We start from the raw sequence: 15,836 nt of genomic DNA, 5'->3' as shown, positions 1-15,836 counted from the left end.
GAAAAATAATTGAAGCTGAAAGGGTTGGAGGTGTGGCTCAAGTGGCAGAGCTCCTGTCTAGTCAGTGCAAGACCCACAGTTCAAACTCTGTTATTGGGGTTGGGTGGAGTTGGGTGAAGAGAAAAGCAAAGGATAAACACATTTATCAGTACTCTTTAGTTATTTTTGACTTTGTCCATTGATAAAGGTAGGGTCTTCTCCTTGGGCTTTATTTTCAAGAGCTGGACTGTCATGAACAGGCAGTCTCCCCCTGTGCATTGTTTTTGAAAGAGCATCTGATAGCTCAATTGTGGGAAGAATACGCTCAAAGGAAGGCTACTCAGTGTTCCTTACAAATTGCTTCAGGGGAGCAGCTTTAAATCGTCCCTCTGCATCAGCACTTCTTCATTTCTTACCTAAGAGCCTCTAGTATCTCTCAGCTCAGATTTCTTCCCAAAGGTCATGTCTACCAACTGTAAACCGAATCGTGTTTTTTGAGGTGCTTTTTCATGTATGAAGGACCACACGCTGGACTCTGCAACTCTTTGTGACCCTGGAGGGCCACACTTCCCTGAGTTGAGTGAGTTTCAGGAGCAGAGGGCTGCAGGCTCCCCTGTGGGGCCAGTGTCTGCTTGCGCCACGGTCTCCAGGAGGAGCTGTTATCTTTCCTGGTGAGGCAGCTCACACTCAAGGCCCAGGACTACCACTGAGAGCCCTGCATACGGAGACACTTACGTGATGTGTTGCCTATGGAGTTTTCTCTATAGGAAGTTTAAGGTAGGGCCTGCAGTTGCCTGAGATGGGAAAGCTTGGTAGGGACTAGAATTTCTTTGTTTTTTTGATCTGTTCTGGGGAGTGTCTTTTCTCCTGTTGGCTTCCTGGGCATAGTGTTTTAGTGGGGTACTCTTTTTCCCTTGCCACTCAAGGTCAGAGAGATGGTCTCTCTAATTGTACCCAAGAGTTGAGATTTGAGGGGCCCATGAATTTGTTAAAGAGCTAGTGGGTTTGTTATACCCACATCTAGCTTCTTTTTTTTTTTTTTTTTTGGCCAGTCCTGGGCCTTGGACTCAGGGCCTGAGCACTGTCCCTGGCTTCTTCCCGCTCAAGGCTAGCACTCTGCCACTTGAGCCACAGCGCCGCTTCTGGCCGTTTTCTGTATATGTGGTGCTGGGGAATCGAACCTAGGGCCTCGTGTATCCGAGGCAGGCACTCTTGCCACTAGGCTATATCCCCAGCCCCCACATCTAGCTTCTTAACTTGTACACTGGAAGAACAGTTAGTTTTGCTTTGTTTTTAATTTCCTTTCTGAGGTTCAGAAGCCCTGCCCTACACTTGGAAGAGAGAACTTACTGTGCTTTATGAACTGCTTTGTCTCTGAGTGCCTGAGGAACTGACTTTCTTTGGAAATAGTCAGAGTTTTGAAGGGTGTTTTGTTGTTGTTGTTGGGGGGGGGGAGAGAATTGTTAAAGGTGTAATTGATAAAATAATTTTAATATCTTAGCTGGTAGTAGAATACTACTATTCTTGTCTTTCATGGAAGGGAAAAAAAAGAGGTCAAAATCACTGTTTTCTGACTATTCTGTGTTTCATTAAAAAGTTCCAGTTTTGGTGATTCTTCAGGACAGTCCCCTCGCCAATGAGGTTCCTGCAATCTGTGGATATTGTATAGTTTCCACTTCTCTCTCTTCTGAAATTGCTATTATTCTTTAAATCGAGTTTATATTTGTTGCAAAAAACTAGCCAAAGCCCAGTGGATCTGAAGGATCCAGTTCTCATCTATGTAGTGGGATTCCCCTCACAAGGCTATCAAGTGTGTGACGTGAGACACATCTCCATCCACAGTTAGGTAAAATCTGCCTTTTGCTCACTCCCCTCCAGTGATTCTTGTTTGGTAACTGGAACTGCTGAAAATAAGAGGTCCTTTTCTAGAAGTCTGCAGATTTTTCCTATTTTTTGTTTGATATTTGCCTTGCTTATTCCTGTTTTCCAGAAATATGGCTTTGGTTTTCAATTGGAAACGATGGGTTTGTTGTTGCTTTTTTAAAGACAAAAGAAGAAAGTTTCTGTAAAATGTCTGGCGGCTATCTTTTGCCTTCATTCTTCTCTGAGCCTGTCCAAGTGTCTCTGGGAACCCTTGCCAGGGTTCAAGGACTCTTCAGAGCACTGGTGTGTGGTCTAATCAAGCACAGGAGACTTTTCTTTTAAGTGAGAATTTAGCCATTCATTTTGTTTTTAACACTACCCTGACCCCCCAAAGTTAAATAACTCATGTCAGGAAATGTTACATGGCAAATGGCAACTGAATTATTCAAGGGCTTGGGATCATCTTATTTATTTAGCCCCCATTCTTTTTTTTTGGCCAGTTCTAGGGCTTGGACTCAGGGCCTGAGCACTGTCCCTGGCTTCTTTTTGCTCAAGGCTAGCACTCTACCACTTGAGCCAACAGCGCCACTTTCGGCCATTTTCTGTGTATGTGGTACTGGGGAATTGAACCCAGGGCCTCATGTATACGAGGCAAGCACTCTTGCCACTAGGCCGTATCCCTAGCCCTAGCCCCCTTCTGTGCTGAGATTTGTTCTGCCTCTGGTTGGCAGCGGTGAGAGGGCCTGGGAGACGCAGGCTTGCACTTGTGTGAGAGGATCTTGGAGACGGAGGCTTGCACTTGCGTGAGAGGGCCTGGGAGATGCAGGCTTGCACTTGCGTGGGAGGGCCTGGGAGATGCAGGCTTGCACTTGCGTGGGAGGGCCTGGGAGATGCAGGCTTGCACTTGCGTGGGAGGGCCTGGGAGATGCAGGCTTGCACTTGCGTGGGAGGGCCTGGGAGATGCAGGCTTGCACTTGCGTGAGAGGGCCTGGGAGATGCAGGCTTGCACTTGTGTGAGAGGATCTCGGAGACGCAGGCTTGCACTTGCGTGAGAGGGTCTGGGAGACACAGGCTTGCACTTGCGTGAGAGGGTCTGGGAGACGTAGGCTTGCACTTGCGTGAGAGGGTCTGGGAGACGCAGGCTTGCACTTGTTCATGGTTACTTGCTTGGCTTCTTAGGCCTCTTGATGTTGCTCACCTTTGAAAGGACAGCATATTTTGTATAGTTGGGGAATCCAGGCCCAAATAAGTTAGACAGTAGAAAGGAATGAAGGAAAGTCTGAGGGTAGATTGGAAGGGTGGATCAGGGCACCCAGTGACCTCTTCCTCAGGAGCTGTCCTCCAGGGAGACCAGTGGAGGCTGCATTCTTTAGTTGTCTACAAACATCTGCTTTGGCCATCTTTGGACTCTTTGAGGTTTCATTTGTTTACACATTTTGGACCCTCTGCCCATCCTGATTTAGATCTCAGAGCCATTAGTGACTTGTTCTGCCTATTCCTATTTTGGGTTTACTGTCCTTGTGGTAGGTGTAGATGGCTAGTGTGGGCGTGATGCTTGAATTCTGCTGTCATTGCTCTGTCCTGCTTTGGGGAACAGTCAAGGAAACTAAAAATTATATCACAACTGTCACTTCCCCAGAATTCTCTCATGTGGTTGTAAACCTTTACTAAATCTTGAGTTATATTTGCTTTTATTCTTATGCATTTGAAATTTATTTTTCTTAAATAATTTTGCAAATTATTGGTAGTGTGTCCCTTTCTAGATTTGTCAATCCTCTGCATTGTATCTTTGTGTTTTATTTCGTCTAAAAAATTTTGCTTTCTGGTTGTCATGGTTTACTTTACGCTTTTCTTGATTCTCTATTAAAAATAAGTTAGTATGTGTTCTGTTTTATTTGTAGTTTTCTTCAGGTATATAAATATGTAAAGCCATAAATCTTTATTATTTTTAGCTTTATCTTACAAGCTTGGGTACTTTGCTCATTTAGTGCTAAGCATTCTCTTTCCCTCTTTTTCTCCATTCCTTTTCCCTTCCTTTCCTCCTTTTCTTCTTCTTTCATCTCTCCTTTTTTTTTTGTTTCTGGATTTTCATATAGTCTAGAATGGCCTGAGACTTTCAATCTTCCTGTCTCTACCTACTCAGTGCTAGGATTACAGGCATGTTACTATACTATGTTACTATACTTGGCTTGTCCTAATGTATTACTGGTTCTCTGAGAATTTTGGGGGCTCCTTTGTGTTCTAGTAAGAATGCACACTTTTTTTCCCCCCCTTGATATGGTGCCTGAACTCAGTGCCTTATACTCTTGCTTGGCTTGCTTGTTCAGCTGATATTCTACCAGTACTGTAGCCCAGGATTTTGCTGGTTGATTGAAGATAGAATCTTGATGACTTTTCTGCTTGAGCTGGTGTTCTGCCCTAGTGTTCTGTCAGCTTCCTGAGTAGCTAGGACTATAGGTATGAGCCACCTATATGCACAGTTTGGAATGAACACTTTTAAAAAGAGGCCAAAAGGTGGTAGAAAAAGATGTGTGAATACACATTCCTGTAAGAAGTGCAGGAAACTTGTAGAACTATTTATTTTTTATGTGCTATGAGTTCTTGGAGATGGCTTGTATGATCTTTTTATTGTAATAGATAACTTGTGTATAGTACTTACTGTATTTAAGGGTGTTTTTAGAACTTATATGCATTAGCTTGTTAGCTATTGTTTATTTTTGCTTTCTAGATCTATTACATATACTTTACGTTGAGGCTGAGAACATTTATTATTATTATTATTTTATTATTATTATTATTATTATTTTTGCCAGTCCTGGGACTGGACTCAGGGCCTGAGCACTGTCCCTGGCTTCTTTTTGCTCAAGGATAGCACCCTGCCCCTTGAGCCGCAGCGCCACTTCTGGACATTTTCTATATATGTGGTGCTGGGGAATGGGACCCAGGGCTTCATGTATACGAGGTGAGCTCTCTTGCCACTAGGTCATATTCCCAGCCTTTAGGCTGAGAACATTTATTATTAATAATATATGATATCTGGTTACTAGAGTCTTCCAGCCTTGCCTTCTGACCATCTTCATCTCTAGTAATTCCTCTGACCCTTTTCAGATATTGATATGGTTGCTTATTTTTTTCTAGTTGACCTTTGCCTGACATACTCTTCTCATGTCATATATCTTTTGCTAGAAATGTTTCTCTAAAACAACCTGTGGTGGACTGAATCTTTATACAGCCTTATTTATAAATGGTCATGTATGTGATGGTTATAAGCCAAACTTAGGCTAGATTGGTTGGTGTGGTTTGTAGTCTGGTGGTGTTATTTGAGGCTATGGTTTACAGTTGGGGATGGGAGGCATCCTTTATTTGGAATGTTAACTTCTCCCCAAATTTGTGCCCCGTTTTTCTCTTCTGTTCTCCCAGTGGTGAAGGAGGTATCTTATGTGTTTGAGCTCTGACTTTCTATAGAATTGTGTTTGTTTTTTTTCTTATTTATTGTCAAAGTGATGTACAGAGAGGTTACAGTTTGATATGTTAGGCCTTGGGTACATAAGGGCAATGTTCAGTTTGTGGCAGGCATTTGTACCACAGTATCTACTTTGTATCTTTTGAAAATGTACTGAGAGGTATAACTGCAGTGGACATGACAGGCCTTATAGGTCTATTTCAAGTTTGATATGTGTTTTAGATGGAAAACAAACCTGTACCCCTCCCAGCCTAGCAGTGAGTGCTTAAAAAGGGTGTTCTGCTCAGTTGAAGTACTAAATGTACTTCAACATTCAGTGTTCTTGGCTACCTTAAAACTATCTACTTTCTTGTATAGAAAATTTGAATAACTCAGTTCTTAATTTTATAATTCATTTTTGTAAGTTTGTCTTTGTTGTTACACATGTGGCTTGGAAGCCTCTGTGTTCAGCCTTTCTAAAGTAGTAATGGAATTGAAGGCAACTTAAAAATCATTTCCCAGGTGTATATTAACAGTTAAGCTACAGAATCATTTAAGCCAATTGTGTGAGGGTTTTACTCATTTCCTAATGTGGATTTTTAATTTTTTTTTTAAACAGGAAGGAAAAGCTGATGAGATGCTCTCAATGTCGAGTTGCCAAATACTGTAGTGCCAAGTGCCAGGTAAGGCCATCCACTACCCGCAAGGGCTCTGTCACTCACTGCAGGTCTGCTGCTCATTTTCTTTTCTAAGAGAAAAAGGAGATCTAGTTTACTTCTTTTCTTTTATTTAAACTTAGAGTCTTTTACAAATATTTGCAGAGGTTTTACTCATTGGGCATCTGTAATCCAGAAAAAAGTATGAGATAGTTCAGATTTCAAATTAAAATTCTTTTGGATTAATGATGCTTAATTAGTATGTGGTAAAGTTTGTGTGTGTGTGTGCGTGCATACACACACATGCTTATGTAGGACTATCTGTATCTCTGATTTACATTATGGCAGAAAGTATTGGTAGAAGGAAAGCTATTCATTTCAAGATAGCCAGGAAGAGGAGAGAGGGAGGGAGAGAAAGACTCGTTTATTTCTTTACTTTTATTTTGACATCCCACGTTTACATCATAGATATACAAGATATAGAATACACTGACACAAATTTTTATGTACTTTGATTTGTTTCTGATTTATTGATTTGTTGGAGGAATATATATATATATATATATATATATATATTTTTTTTTTTTTTTTTGGCCAGTCCTGGGCCTTGGACTCAGGGCCTGAGCACCATCCCTGGCTTCTTCCCGCTCAAGGCTAGCATTCTGCCACCTGAGCCACAGCGCCCCTTCTGGCCGTTTTCCATATTTGTGGTGCTGGGGAATTGAACCGAGAGCTTCATGTGTAGGAGGCAAGCACTCTTGCCACTAGGCCATATTCCCAGCCCCTGGAGGAATATTTTGTATCTCCCATATACCATTATATGGCTACACCCAATCATAATCTCCCCACCAATGAGTGCTTATTATTTTTTTCAATATTCAATATTGCTGACAATGTAGCCAGCATCCGTTTTTGGCAGAGTTTTGTACTTCTGCCAATTAATTGTAGGATAAACTCCTAGTTCTGTTTTTAAAAGAAAGGATATATGTGTTTTGAATTTTTAAAGATGTCAACTCACTTTCCAAGAGATTAAGTTAATTTTTAACGAATATTCTTGTTAACATCTTTGAGGTTGTTTAAAAGATGTATAATTAATATTAGCATGAGTTGTTCTTCAAATCCTAAGATTAATCATTTAATAAGAAATGTAATTATGCTCTAATGTATCCTATTCTATTAGTCTAAGTGGAAGTTTTGAGTCTGTGTCACTCATGGCTTCTTGTTTCTTATTTGTGGGGTGTGTGTGTATGTATGTATGTATGTATGTATACTTGTTTACATGTATATATTGCACACCAACCCACAGAGAATTGGGTCAAAGTACAGCCTTCTTTTAAATCTAAGCCATGCTTATCCGTGGAATTTTTTTCCCTACCTTTCCCCCTTCTCCTTTGAAAGTAAGTTCTTTAGAATGCAAATCAAATGAGCTTAATGGAAAAAAAAAAAGGGTCAAATGTGTAATCTATGAGCTATTCCAGGTTCTAGGGCTGATTCTGCCTGATAATAAAAGCTAACATTGACTAGACTGACCATACACTATTTATTCCATTTAATTTTATAATAGCCACTGAGAATTAGGTACCATTACTATGTTCATTATTCCAGTCAGGAAACAGGTTGAGAGGTAAGCATCTTACAGTTATTCTGTACTTGTTAGGCTTTGAATTCGGGAAAGAACCCAGGTAGTCCAACTCTACATTTTTAGCTTATGCTCCAAACGTAGAATTTATTCTTTAAAATTTATTTTTTTATTTACTGTCAAAGTAATGTATAGGGGGTTACAGTTTTATATGTAAGACAGTGTGTACAAAAATTTATTCTTTTTTTATAATGTTCTGATTTGGTCTAGTTTTTCATTATCCTTTTTTTGTTTGTTTGTTTCTTAGCTATTTGTTAAGTTATTCATTGTGATGCTGGGATGATGATCAGGGCCACACACATGCTAGACAAATACTCTTCCATTGAGTAATGTCCTTAGCCCCATTTGTGGGTGTACCCTGACCCCAAAGAACACAAATTTTTTTAAGAGAAAGGAAAAATATTAATATTTTCCTAATAAAAATAACAAAGGAAATACTAAGTATAATTGAGTTACTTTCATCTTATTTTGTAAACACATTCTGTCAAATTAGGATCCCAAATTTATGTTAAGTTCTTAGCAACAATAACAAAAAGCAAACAAAAGGAATAAACCCATGGTTTGTCTACAAGGTAAATTTCAGAAAGGTTGTTTCATAGCGATATTTTAACTATTTGTGTGACACTGTGCTACATGTTCTTTAGGACACTAGATCAAGTAGGATATGCATAGAACTGATGGATTATCATATTATATGACACATGCCTTTTAGTTGAATTTATTTCTAATTTCTATTTTATTTGGTTTTAGGAACATTTTTCTCTAATGCCTCTTTTCTTGTGTTGTAGAAATATTGTTAGTATAATGTGTAGAATGAGTAGAGGGCGTTTGACAAGTGGCCATGCCATTTTGATTCATTGTAGTGATATGTTTTTACTACATACATTAGCTGTTGATTGTAGCATCAATAATAATGCCATTGTTGGATAGACTGTGGAAGGTAATCTGTGGTAAGATGAAATATGTGACACTGGGTAGAGAGTGTGTGTGTAGGTATAGAAGAGTGTGGGGGTGGAGTTTAGAGGCAGGAGTCAAAGGGTGGTCAGAACATATGCATTTAAACTGTCCTGTTTATCTTGATCTTAAGATAGTACATTAAAAATAGTAATTACTGTGGATACCTGTAAAGTAGCATAGAGCTAACTTGACACATTGGACTATGAACAGTAATGAACAGGAGGCAAAAGCAAGGGGGATGGAAATTGATGGAGAGCCTGTGAATTTGTAGCGTAACAACTATAATGTGTATACCCAAAGGCAGGACTTTGGTTCACTAGCATAGCCTTTGATGTGTGTGTTGTGGCATTACTGAGTTGCCTGAGAGAGGTTTTGGGGGCATTTTAGGGTATAATATTTCCCTTGTGCCAGACAGTATCATTACTATCAGCGTTTACCTTTCATTTTTAACATGGCTCATTTTTTTATTATGAAAAATAACGCAATAGAATCAGACTGAACAAAATGTAAAAGTGTTTCTCTAGCCCCTTTCCTCACTTGAGTTTTCTAGGAGGTAATCTCTGTGTGTCTTATTGTGAGTAGAGAATTTTTGCTTTGTTTTGGGGTACCGTTCCTGGGCCTGATTGTGAGCTTTTTTTGCTCAAGGCTAGTTAGTGCTCTACCACTTGAGGCAGAGCTCTACTGCTAGCTATTTTTTTAGTTTATTAGAGATAATAATCTTCTGGACTTTCTTGCTGCGGCTGGAAACCAGGATCCTCAGATCTCAGCCTCCTGAATAGCTAGAATTACAAGCATGAGCCACGGGTGCCAGGCTTGAGTGGAGAATTCTTACCCAGCTGTTAATCACCCCTCCCTTTCTATTACTGTGTATAGGACTGCTTCTGGTACTGGCAAAGTATTTTGTTACTGGCTCTGTATTTCTGTCCATATTTTGCTGTGGTAAATCTGTCATATAATTTTATAAAAGAGGAAGCAGTCTTATTAAATAGAACATTCCAGATGATTGTGAAATTGAAGAGGAGCAGGACAAGTTTTATTATGAATTAACCTCACTCAAAATAAAAACGGTAGCAATATTGGTAATAAGCAAACCAACCTCAACTCAGCACACGTTATTTTACTGTTTTAGATTTAATTCGAATTATAATGTATACATTTCTAGTTGAATTACTGGCTGAGCAGAGTGTATAAGCAGGCTCTGTATCAAGTTGCAGTTTTGAGAAGCACCATGTTAGCAAAGAGTGGCTCTAATTTAGGTGATAATTAAAGACCTTTAAAATGTGTGAATCACATTTGGATTTACATTTTATGCTTAGTTTTAGAATGATTTAGTTCATTTTTGATGGGTGTAAATGAGTCTGATATTAGTAAGCATTTAGCAGAGTGTCTTGATAATTTTTTTTGAATACCATATCAAAAGTGATGACAATGAAGAAAGTCAAGTCTTTTGTTTGTTTAAGGAATAGCTCTATGGAAACCTCAGAGTTGACATGATACGAACTGGGCTTTATTTCTTTATTCACACCAACAATTTGTTTTAATTAGTGCATTTAGACCATTTACAGTTGAAGTCCAATTTAGTTGTACTAGAATTGAATGTATTTATCATGTTTTCTATATATTTTCCTTTCTTCTCTCCGTCTCCGTCTCCGTCTCCGTCTCCGTCTCCGTCTCCGTCTCCGTCTCCCTCTCCCTCTCCCTCTCCGTCTCCCTCTCCCTCTCCCTCTCCCTCTCCCTCTCCCTCTCCCTCTCCCTCTCCGTCTCCCTCTCCCTCTCCGTCTCCCTCTCCCTCTCCCCGTCTCCCTCTCCCTCTCCCCCCTCTCCCCCTCCCCCTCTCCCCTCCCCCTCCCCCTCCCCCTTCCCCCTCCCCCTCTCCCCCTCCCCTCTCCCCTCCCCCTTCTCCCCTCCCCCCTCTCCCCTCCCCCCTCTCCCTCTCTCTCTCCCTCTCCTCCCCCCTTTCCGCTCCCCTCTCCTCCCCCTCCTCTCCTCTCCCCCCTCCCCTTCTCCTTGCCTCTTTCCTGATCCTGGGGCTTGAACTCTGGGCCTGGGTACTGTCCCTGAGATTTTTGCTCAAGGCTGGTGCACTACCACTTGATCCACAGCCACTTCTGTGTTTTTTTGAGTAGTTTATTGGAGGTAAGAGTCTCGTGGACTTTTCAGTCCAGGCTAGCTTCGAACCGCAATCCTCAGATCTCAGCCTTCTGAGTAGTTAGGATTATGGGAGTGAGCCATGGATGTATGGCTTGTATTTCCTTTCCTTTGTTCCTGTATGTGACTTTTTCTATTTTTCTGTCTTTTGTGGTTATTAATTAGGCATTTTATTTTAAATGATTCTATTTTTTCTTTAACTACCATATCAATTATACTTCTTGGGTGATACTCTTGATTTATAATATATATTTACAACTCATCCAAATCTGCTTTCAAATAATGCTCACTGAGTCACAGATAATGGAGTTCCTTGCAATCAGAAGGAATCCTAATTCCTCCTCTTCCCACCTCCTGTCATTGCTGTCCTCCATCTCACTGGCACATGAACCTGGTCGTGCCACCACTATTTAAATTGAACAAACTGATGTGTCAAATTAACCAGGATACGAAAAACAAAGCTTCTATTTATCTTCACTTATTCTTTCTTTGATGCTTCTCCTTTATCCATCACTGGTTGGATGGTGCAACATGGACATACAAGGGCCCAAAGGAATTTTGAGAGAAAGTAATGGCTTCATCTGAATTTTCATTTTGGTGTTGGAATGTGGTTAGATATAAGCAAACATATAAGTGGATAGGTCAGATAACATCGAACTATATCATCAAGCTATATTTTACTATAATGTAAATCGTAGCTTTACATGTTGCTTAAGAAAATACAAAGCCAGGTACCAGTGGCTTATATCTGTAATCTTAGCTGTTCAGAAGACAGACCTGTGGGAGATTGCGATTCAGAGCCATCCCAGGCAAAAAGATGTTTGAAATTACATCTCCAATTAACCAGTAAAAATAAAAGCCAGACAGGAGGTGCGGCTCACATGGCAGGTGCAAAGCCCTAAGTGCAGCCCAAATTAGATTTCCTATTCCAACCCTACTTCCTCCAAATCATGCCAGTAGTAGGAAGGTGTTGTTGAGACATGTTGGTACGCAGATATTTGGTTAACTCACACTTCTAGTCCCATTCTCCGCCTGCCACATAGATTTCATTCCAGATCCTTGCTTGAGTATGGCCCAGTAAGTTAGCTCAGGAGTGGCTTGATGGCAGAGGTCCTTGGTTGACTTCATCTGCCTTGTTTCTGCAACCTGTTGTCTTACCTCGTTTTGGACTTTCTGATGAGATTAAGCCCCTTATCATTGATGAGAGTGACTTTGGGAGTTTGAAACTTAATAACTACCTATGTTGGGGAAATGAAATGAAGATGTCCCTTCTGCAGTGTTCAAGTATAACGTGGTGTTAATGTTTTGATTTAGAGGTTTCCTTCAGTCAGGATCACTCAAATGGAATGCTTTACGTTGCTCTCTTGATAAAGTGTATCAATTAAGTTAATCCATGTTAATATGCTCTCTCAGTAGATTAGAGGTTGGCACACTTTTCTGTAAAGGGCTGTCCTGTTGATTTTGTGTGCCATATGATTTCTTTCATCGGTATTCAGCTCTTTTGCAATTTGAACTGAATAAATGTTGCCAAAAAGTGTGGCTGTATTTCAGGGCATCACAGTAAGATGGGCAGGTGGATTTGACACGTGGGCTGTAAACCACTGCCCGGCACCTGGATGATGATTGACTTACTGCAAGTCACTGGTGTTATTATTACCTGGTATTGTGTGGATTCTTGTCTAACCAGAAGACTGGAATTTCCTTTTCCTAAGATAATATGGGACTGTTCCATTTTTTTCTGATGATTTGATGCCCTGTGGCCATCCCTCTGCCTCATTCCTTTATGTTTGGCCCTAACTGTCTAATTTGGCTAAGACTTGTGTTCGAGTGCTTTTGCTGTGCATGAGAGCAGCGTGCAGTAAGCTTTTTATGCTCTACCATGACTCGCTAGCATGCTCTCAGGAGGTTTTACCTAAGATTTTAATCAATACCTGTCAGTTATACCTGCTAGACACCCCGATTAGCCTTCCAGTTTTCTTTTCCTAGATCCCAGCTTTTCAGCTCCTCATGTATCTGACAACCTGTATTCAGTATTGGATATTTTGAAACATAAAAGAGAATTATTATTTACTTGTTACCAAATTGTCTAAAATAGTACATATTATTCTATGTAAATGTTCAGGCCTGACCATAGTACAAGCACATCATATTCTTGCACATATACACATGGTCACTGTGAGAATGTTGCTTTTCTTTGTTTACCCATAAACTCTTTTACTTTTTAAAAGTTTCTAGTAGTATCACTGTATACTTGTTTTTTTTTTTTTTTTTGCCAGTCCTGGGCTTGGACTCAGGGCCTGAGAACTGTCCTTGGCTTCTTTTTGCTCAAGGCTAGCACTTTGCCACTTGAGCTACAGCACCACTTCTGGCCATTTCTATATATGTGGTGCTGAGGAATCGAACCCAGGGTTTCATGTATATGAGGCAAGAACTTTTGCCAGTAGGCCATATTCTCAGCTCCCACTGTATACCTTTTGCATTTTTTTTTGAGATTCTTGCATTATAAAAATAATCGGCTTCATTATGTTAATCTTATTCATGTGTTTGATACATGTGGATATTTTGATTATATTCATCCCCTCCTCTATTACTATTTGTAGTCCCTCTCCCCCTCTTGCTGGTGTCTTTTGCTTCTTAATGCAAAATTTTAATATCTTTTGTATCCCATGCCAGTTGGTGCTTTTTGTACTTAGTTGTGAATTTCAACTGAGAAAACATCACAGCCAGTTTTGTGAACAAAATTTTATTTGTATTCTGTACTGTTAATAATGAAGAAAATAGGAAACAAATCAAGAAGGTTACCTTTTGAAAATTTGGCAGGTGTACAAGATGAACATTCCACTGAGGTCTAGAACAGAGCTAAAGTTGGTAGAGTGAAGAATAGTACCTAATGTTTTCATGGTCAGGTTTTGTGTCAGTTAAATGGGTTTGTTTAAAGCATTTCTTTCTAAGTCTTTTCTGTGGTGTGCTTAGATGTGTAAGCAGTGGTGAGAAGCTGAGCGATAAGCTAACAATGTTACAAATGCATGGTTTTTAATGTCATGTTAAGAAGTGGAGTATGTTGAAACTCAGAATTATAAAAAAGACCACTTTCAAGTGGTATGATCACTTTCGATATTTATACCTAAATGGTCTGAATTGTCTTTTAAATGAAAAGAATGAACTTTTTTTAATTCATTTTTTTCTTTCTCTAAGCTAATGGGAAGGTAAATGTATTGCCTGATGTTTTCATGTAATGACTTAGGAGTAGCTTTCAGGAACATTTTCTCTACTTTCTATTACTGAGAAAGAAGAGCTCAATATTAATGATTTTAAAGCCCTAAAGTCACTTTTGACAGGAATTCACCAAAATTTGTATGCTTAGTAATGCCATCTACCTGATGGTTCACTATCTGGCATACATTTGTAGATGTTTTACCCCAGTAAACCACCAGAAAACTGAGCTGCTTAAATTTAGAGGTTTAGGAAAGGATTATGGGTGGTCTTTTGTAGGTGAGACAGACATTGATTAAAATCTCTTGTCCCAAATGGTCTCTGTCCTTCGTGACTGAGTTTGATCCTGTTCAGCTAGACATTTCTTCTGGCAATAGTAAAAATGGCAAAGGTGCCCTTCCAGGCCAGTTGACCCTGTTCACTCCTCACACAGTGTGCTCATGAACAGTACCTTTCAGATTTATCCACTTTTATCACCAAAGGGAAACTTGCCCAGCAAAGTTATGATTCAATCTTAATTGAACCATAAAATGCTAGTAAAAACCACCCACACTTGGGTTTTTTATTAGTGTAAAAGATCATGTATTTGTCTACGTAAACTATTCTCATTCAAAAACCAAATAGCAGAGTACATACATGAACATTCTAAAGGCTAGAAATAGCAAATGTGGGGAAGAATGTGGAAAACAGGTGCAGATTTCTTTAATACACAGCTTTTGAACCTTTTATAAGCTGGATAATATTTTACCAGGCAGGGAATACTCAGGTTTGTGTTTTTCAAACTTACTTAACAGTGGATCTTTTTTTTTTTTTTATCATTGTATGTGTGTGTGAGTACATGCACATGTGTTCCCATCCTGGGATTTGAACTCAGGGCCTGGACGCTGTCCTTGAGCTTTTGGGTTCAAGACAGATGCTCTACCACTTTACTCAGCTCTATTTCTGGCTATTTGGTGGATAATTAGAAGTAAGAGTCTCATGGTTTTCCTGCCAAAGCTGGCCTCAAACCACAATTCTCAGCCTCCCGATTAGCTAGGATGACAGGCATGAACCACTGGTTCCTGGCTAAAATCTGTGTATATATATATATATTTTTTTGGCCAGTCCTGGGCCTTGGACTCAGGGCCTGAGCACTGTCCCTGGCTTCTTCCCGCTCAAGGCTAGCACTCTGCCACTTGAGCCACAGCGCCGCTTCTGGCCGTTTTCTGTATATGTGGTGCTGGGGAATCGAACCTAGGGCCTCGTGTATCCGAGGCAGGCACTCTTGCCACTAGGCTATATCCCCAGCCCACAAAATCTGTGTATTTTTAAGCGTGTTACATATATTGATAATGGAAGTAGCCATATGAAAGGCATTGTAATTGTAAATTATTTTAAGTATTATCAAAGACTGTGCAGAATGTTGGCTAGCATTCTTGGAATAAGTTCCTTCGGTGATTTAATTCTTGGTAAAGCCATGCATTTTTTTTCTGTCCAAAGAGAGTGAGTGTGTGTGTGTGTGTGTGTGTGTGTGTGTGTGTGTATACACAACTTTTTTTTTTTTTTTTTTTTTTTTTTGGTGTTGGCTGTAAGGCAGTTCATACATGTTTGGTACAAACCTGGTAGTTGTTTAGCAGTCACAGTTAACATAGCTAAGGGATTTTACTTTCCCTTTTTATGTTTTGGTACTTTGATATATTTAGATCCTAGAACTTGATTTGTAACTTTCCTCAACATTGATATGAGGACCGTGTCTACCATTTTGATTACTGTGGAAGTCTAGTGAAATTCTGTTATTTTCTTAGGCATGTGTCCTACATATTATAGAATGCTAAGTAAGCACTGCAAGACTTTCCTCCTACTTTAAATAAGTTCAGCATTTTCTCTTTCACAACTTTATTTCATGTACTCTTTACATTGGTCTAGCTAAATCTAGTTTAGAAGAGATTGAAGTAGAAAT

General features: G+C 39.8%; 1 protein-coding gene across 1 annotated transcript in view; it reads left to right on the top strand.

Moving 5' to 3' along the window:
- The window catches only part of Smyd3 (SET and MYND domain containing 3), a 442,737-nt gene that overhangs the window by 92,886 nt on the left and 334,015 nt on the right, over positions 1 to 15,836 (top strand). Inside the window, exon 2 of the mRNA XM_048357512.1 lies at positions 5,904 to 5,967. Within this exon, the coding sequence (XP_048213469.1) occupies positions 5,904 to 5,967 (64 nt within the window). The remainder of the gene's footprint in view (positions 1 to 5,903; positions 5,968 to 15,836) is intronic.

Source organism: Perognathus longimembris, chromosome 11 (genome assembly GCF_023159225.1).
Source record: "Perognathus longimembris pacificus isolate PPM17 chromosome 11, ASM2315922v1, whole genome shotgun sequence".
NCBI lineage: Eukaryota > Metazoa > Chordata > Mammalia > Rodentia > Heteromyidae > Perognathus > Perognathus longimembris.
The sequence above is the reverse complement of the archived record's forward strand: the minus strand, read 5'-3'. Positions and strand labels throughout refer to the sequence as shown.